This window comes from Branchiostoma belcheri, unplaced genomic scaffold (genome assembly GCF_001625305.1).
Source record: "Branchiostoma belcheri isolate BF01 breed outbred unplaced genomic scaffold, Haploidv18h27 scaffold103, whole genome shotgun sequence".
Taxonomy (NCBI): domain Eukaryota; kingdom Metazoa; phylum Chordata; class Leptocardii; order Amphioxiformes; family Branchiostomatidae; genus Branchiostoma; species Branchiostoma belcheri.
Window position 1 is genome coordinate 813582 of NW_017802414.1, and position 6940 is coordinate 820521.

At 42.6% G+C, this 6940-nt stretch overlaps 1 protein-coding gene across 1 annotated transcript in view; it reads left to right on the plus strand.

Annotated features, from left to right (window-relative positions):
• Positions 1 to 3261, plus strand: part of LOC109475578 (asparagine synthetase [glutamine-hydrolyzing]-like) — a 15503-nt gene extending 12242 nt beyond the window's left edge. Inside the window, exon 13 of the mRNA XM_019776268.1 lies at positions 2772 to 3261. Coding sequence (XP_019631827.1) covers positions 2772 to 2792 — 21 coding nt within the window. The 3' untranslated portion in view covers positions 2793 to 3261. The remainder of the gene's footprint in view (positions 1 to 2771) is intronic.
• Positions 3262 to 6940: the final 3679 nt, after the last annotated feature.

Sequence of the window (6940 nt, forward strand, 5' to 3'; positions counted from 1 at the left end):
CCGATGAACCGCACAGCATCAGTCCCAGGTCCACACACATGGCTGCCACTGCAGGTTACGCTTCGCTGAATCAAGGTCACGATGAAACATACAGTACTACGAAGCAGTCCGGTCATGCTGGTTCGTCATTAACTCGACGGGGTAAAGTCCAGCGTCCCGCATGCAGTGATCCACGCTGGGGTCCCTTTAATAGTCCTACCTCGACAAGGTGTCAACGCGTGTAGAGGAAGGAACGTCCGATAGAACTTCACGTTCGTCCGCGCGGCGGAAGGAACTTCGTGGTGGAACTTACGTTCACCCACACTTGGGTGCAACTACTGGTGGAAATGCTCCTTCATCCACACGGGGGAACCGGTAGAACTTCACGTTCGACTTCGGGAGAAACCTGACGTTCACGGGACTCTAGTGAACTCAAGTTCACCCGCACGGGGGGTTGAACTTAGATGGGACTTACGTTCACCCGCACGGGGGGTTGAACTTAGATGGGACTTACGTTCACCCGCACGGGGGGTTGAACTTCCCATGTATCAACAATGTGTCCACAGGGGGGACTACATTCACGGAGCACACGGGGCACACGGGGATCACATCTCAAAGGCACACGGGGCACACGGGAGCACATCGCAATTCAACGTCACGCACATAACGTTACTACTAACCTGTCAGGACATGGGGTAGGGGGGTAAAGGCAAAATGGGGGAGGAAGGATGGGGTGGGGGGATAGAACAAGGAGGGGTAGGGACTGAGGAGGAGGACGTTCCCAGGAACATGCCATGCCAGACTGGAATCTGCGAATAAGGAGGCAATCAGGTCGTCAAAACAGCTTCAGACCGGTTGTGGTAGATCATAAGAGAGAGCTGTAATGTGTAAACAGCTGTTGGTAAGGCGGCAACATCGATGATCGAACAACTGTCTTGTCGGCGACCGGAAGGACATCATGTGACCATGTACTATTCGCAAAAGGGGGAAGCATAATTAGACTTAGCTTAGTTCCTCCCGTGTGCAGCACACTAGTCGTAAAAGGGAGAAACATAATTAATACCGTACGTGAAGTAATTCGGCACAACTGCGTCTACGAAATCGAAAAAAAAAAAACGATGAGATCAATGCGTTCAATGCAAAAAACAAAGCAGAGTGTACAAACACAAGAACGACTTGCTACTACTACGTGTACTAGCATATGCGTATGAAGGGGGGTGTATGAGTCATATGCACATGTCAAGATCTAGGGTAGGGGGAAAACGGGGTCGGGGGTCGGTCGGGGGTGGATGGGAAGGAAAAACAAGGCGAGGTGAGGGCATGAGAGGTAGGGTCCGAGGTAAGGATCAGATACAAGGTGGACGCACCAGACATGTAGTGAGAAACCAATCAAACAGTCAGGACAGCCCATCAGACAACAAATGCTGGAAGAGTGAGTGTAGAAAACTGTGAATCACGTGGGAGTAGGGTAGTTAGCACATTAATAACTGACCTAGCCAACCAGTCTATCAAAACAAAAACAAAACAAACACTACTTCCACTCCGTCGGTCCAGAAGGACCAAGGTAAACTATCTGGAATGTACGAGCAAGGTCTGTTGGTAAACTGGACGAGTTGCTACTAGTAGATTGCCGAACTAAAAAGGTTATCGATAGTCCATGTGTCACAGTACGTCAGGAGGTCTGTAACCGATCAAGGATGGGTACTATACGGGAAGAAAGTCAGGAAGATTTTATGGTTAATCACGAGGATGTAGCCTGGAATCCTGAAGGCAGAGCGGAGGGACGGAGCGGAGACACGGCGTTCACGGATGGATTCCAGGCTAGAGGGTTAGGGGTGGAAGGGAATGAACGTTCGTAACATCACAATGTTCCCACGAGTGGGTGGTCTGGAAGAGAAAAGGCTAGGCGGTCAACTGTAACAGGCAGGAAGAGGGTATAGCCTGGCTGTCATTAACACAGCAGGAGGTGAGGAAGTGCGCTGTCCTCGAGTGACACCTCGTGGTGGGAACGTCTCTGTTGAAGGAATCTGTAAATAGCCAGAGCGCAAACTAGGAAAAAGCAAGGAAATTAGAAGCGTTACTAGAGTAGTGCACAGGACCACACGCAAGGAGATCTATGAACGTCCGGCATGCAACAATCTCCTGTGGTAAAAATAAGCAGCAGAGTATTATAAAACCGGTTACGGTAGTACATTTAACGAGAACACAACAAAATACAAACAACGGGGGGAACATGGAAAGGAGTGGGGAAAACCTGCTACAGAACTTCCATCGTCAGGCGGGCGGGGGTAACCAGTGGAATCCGAGCTCGAGGTGGTCCGGTCTGCCGAGGCGATGGGGACTTGGCGCAAAATCCGTGGAACAGACGACCGATGTGAAGAAACGCGACGAAACTGTAGCACAGGGGCGCGCAGAAATCAGTAGAGCCGCTGGGCGCACATACGGGATGTAGTTCTGGTGTAGAGGTCAAGATCCATGGCGGAATATTCAACTTACGTGGAACACGAATGTCTACACAAGAAACAGTCAGAGAGACTGGAATCCACACGAGCAGAAGTACAGGGTGAAGTAATCCAGTGACCAGCGGAAGAAGCCAAAGGGGAAAATGTAACTACACACGCTTGGGACAAATGTGATCGGGAGCCAAACAAATGTGACCGTACAGAGAAAGGTTGAGCCACGAATGACCCTTACGAGGGTTAGGGAGGAAGGGTCAGAGGGTAAAGGGGCGGAATAATTAGTATCAGGGTAGGGGTCACGTGATTGTCTGTTCAGCCGACGGGAAACGAGATTACTCGGCTTATCCAGCCTAAGAGACACCTACCAGTTTTTGCATTATCAGAGGAAATAATCTTTAACTAGTCAGCCATTATATTAACATAATTTGGCAGGAGGTCTTGAACTCTAACTATACTACGGAAAGTAAAATGTATGTTTTCTGTACTATTAACACTATTTAAACTCTTGCATAAAGATAAAGAAACACAATCACATTGATTTTAAAATGGCATAAAATAAAGATCTGTTAATTTCTTTCTGGAATGCCAACATCTCAATCCTGTTAAGCTGTTGAGAAAATAATATCTATAATGTTAACAGAAAGATGAATTGATGTTTAACAAACAAAAACTACTTGTGTATGAGACGCTGAAGGGAACTGGCCTGCAATGTGACTTTGAGTAAGCGCCAAAGGCCAAGAGTTTGTTGAATAAATTAAATAATTCACACCTCTGTAACAGAACATTGTTATTTTTAAAATGTTTTATTCAATATCTGATCACAATATCTACATGATGGCATATATAACACGAAAACCAGTATAAGAATATGATAAAACTTTTATGAACTGAACTGAAGATACAAAACAAACTGGTTCGAGGTATATAATTCTGTCATGGGGTAGTAATTTTTTGAATTGTAACACCTGCTACATGATGTTGTATTAATTACAATTAAAAACAACTTCATATGAAACTAAACAGGATTTAAACCAAGTATAACGTGTGAACCAGTATTAGAACATGATACAAATTTTAGAAGATACAACCAAAACAGTGACACTTCAGAACGCCTTTATTGACTGCAATGGCATTTGTTATGTTGGAAACTCTTAGGAAGACAAAGGTCAAATATGGACCTTCTTGTGGCTGACCTTGGTACTGCAGCACATCAGCTTTTTGTATCTTATAATTTATCATAATTCCTGACAGATACTGTAATTCCGGACTACCTCTCACTATTCAAGCATAATTTGTCCTGGACAATTAACATTTCATATTGTGACATAGAGGATGACAATAACTATGTAGATAACAGAAGTTGTTTTCTAGGGATCATGTAATTTCCCAAGAATTCTGCACCCCGCGCAGATCCCTACATTGGGTACAGCCTGCCTGAAAAAATATTTTGTACACTGATCTTCATTTTTAATATCTGAATTAAACATGTTTTTCTCCCTTTTGTTAACTTTTGTAGATAGAGCACATACAAAACGTTTTGAATTGATCACCCTCACTTTAGCATTGGGTCACTTGGGAGATAACAATCACATAAAGGATAGCAATCAAAAACGTAATGACCACAGTAAAGGTTGTGCATTGTTTATGTAAAAACGTAATTGTATACGTAAAAAACACATACGTCTAACAGTCTACAGTATCTTTGCTTTCGATAATTTCTTTTCAATCATAGTTTGTAGTATCATGTATTAAGAAGGTTGATTCAGTATAAGCCTACTAGGCTTCCCACCCTTCTTGCAGACTGTCTGTCTTCCATTTTATTATTTTCATATGTTATGAGCTTATAAATAAAACAAACAATACAAAAAGTGCGATAGCATATTTATACTGTGACTGGTGATTTATTGGACGTATACAATGTATGTGGTTCTTGTGCTTATTAATCTACTATAAATGAGTAAAATTATCGATTGTTCATGATAACGGTATCATAACCATAAAGAGTCTACTAACCTCCTCGTATTGTCAAAATGTTTTGCACACGCCAAGCTAGCTTCCGATCCGTAGACAATCATTTATCTTTTAGAAATCATCATATAAGATCTTTACATGCCCAGAGAGTCCAGATGTAGCACCCAAATACTTCTTTGCAGAATGAATCATGTTACAAAACTCTTTATCCAGCATTTAACTTGTACACTTACACATTTGTTGACTACGTTTGACATCTATTAGGCCACAGTAAGTAAACTTTATGGGTGACATCATCACGTGCATCAATTTTCAATATATCGAAACTTGGCAAATATGTGTCATATTTGTCATATTATCGGGTTTTAGGCAATCAGAGATAAAGCAGACTAAAAAAAAATACCTGCTAGCGTATGATGGCAACTGTTGCCATTTTAAGGTTTTTCACCCCATAAGCATGTTCACTCCACAAACTCTTTAGTTAAATAGGATGTAAAAATATCGACAACGTCATGTTGGTTGAAATATCATGTAGACCTACGTTTATCAGCTTTTGCTGGGTAAACATGTGAAATGTGTCGTTTTCATTCAAAATAAATAAAAAAAATCATGTTTGTTGACTCAAATTTTTTGTCTAAAAAGACTTATGATCTAAAAATTTTAAATTGTAGGAATCTTGTTTTCAGGTTGGTCCGCCTTGTTTTTTTTTCAACCAATCACATTGGATTTGGAGTCTGCGAAGGATGTCTTGTTTTACTTGTGGTCATAGTTCAATTTTATTCTTTGACGTGGCACAAAATCTAAATGCTATTTCCGTATGAAGTTCTTTTGAAGTATATCCTGGGAAAATCAATATTTAATAAATTACAACTTAACAAAAAAGCCAACAAAACTGTTAACCGTTCCTGCTAGAAACATTTTACACACGTTAAACTGGCTTCAAGTCAGTAGGCAATTTAAGAGCTCGGATAGAATCTTTCCCCACCCGGAAAGTCTAGATGTAAGACCTCAATATTACAAGCACGGATCAGATTCCATGGTCAATCTTTTAAGAACTCTCTTGTTTAAGTACCACCACACGTCATGCTAGGTCCAAATTCAGACCATCGTTAATATAATATTTAAGAATTATCTGGTATAAGTACCTTCACACATCACGCTAGGTCCAATTTCAGACCATTGTCAATATTTAAGAACTCTCTGATGTAAGTACCTTCACACATCAAGCTAGGTCCAAATTCAGACCATCGTCAATATTTAAGAAATCTGTGATTATAAGTACATTTTACAAACCAAGCTAGGTCCAAATTCAGACCATCGTCAATATTTAAGAACTTTCTGGTATACGTATCTTCACACATCACGCTAGGTCCAAATTAAGACCATCGTCAATATTAAAGAAATCTGTGATTATAAGTACATTTTACAAACCAAGCTAGGTTCAAATTAAGACCATCGTCAATATTTAAGAACTCTATGGTATAAGAACCTTTACACATCACGCTAGGTCCAAATTCAGACCATCGTCAATATTAAAGAAGTATCTGGTATACGTAACTTAACACATCATGCTAGGTCCAAATTCAGACCACGCCTGTTTCACAATGGAACATTTAGTTCGAACGCGCCGCTCTGGGCCTAGCTCATTTGCATATATGGGACATACCATGCTCCCGGTACCGCTCACATGTACCATTATTGGGTAACGGGAGCATGGTATTTTCCCATATATGCAAATATAATTTATTAATATATGCAAAATTTATGCACACATGCAAACACATGCACACATTACTACAACTTGTGTACCCCAAGTATCATAAGTAATTCATTCTACATATAACGTTACCCCTTTGCACTCTCATTCTTTCTACCTCAACCTTAGGCTCTCCCACACACCCCTGCTCACTTTTACGCACCCTGCGCACTCTCATGCAACCTGTGCACTCCCACGCACCCTGTGCACCCCCATGCACCCTGCGCCACTCTCATTCAACCTCCCCGAACCTGATGCACCCTCACACACCCTGTGCAACCCCATGCACCCCCATGCACCCTGTGCACTCTCATTCAACCTCCCCGAACCTGATGCACCCTCACGCACCCTGTGCACCCCCATGCACCCTATGCACCCTGTTCACTCCCATGCACCCTGCCCACTCTCATTCAACCTTCTTAAACCTGATGCACCCTGTGCACTCTTATTCAACCCTCTTAAACCTGATGCACTCTCATTCAACCCTCTTAAACCTGATTCACCCCCATGCACCCTGTGCACTCTCATTCAACCTTCTTAAACATGATTCACCCCCATGCACCCTGTGCACTCTCATTCAACGTTTTTAAACCTGATTCACCCCCATGCACCCTGTGCACTCTCATTCAACCTTGTTAAACCTGATGCACCCCCATGCAACCTGTGCACTCTCATTCAACCTTCTTAAACCTGATGCACCCTCACGCAACCTGTGCACTCTCATTCAACCTTCTTAAACCTGATGCACCCCCACGCACCCTGTGCACTCCCATTC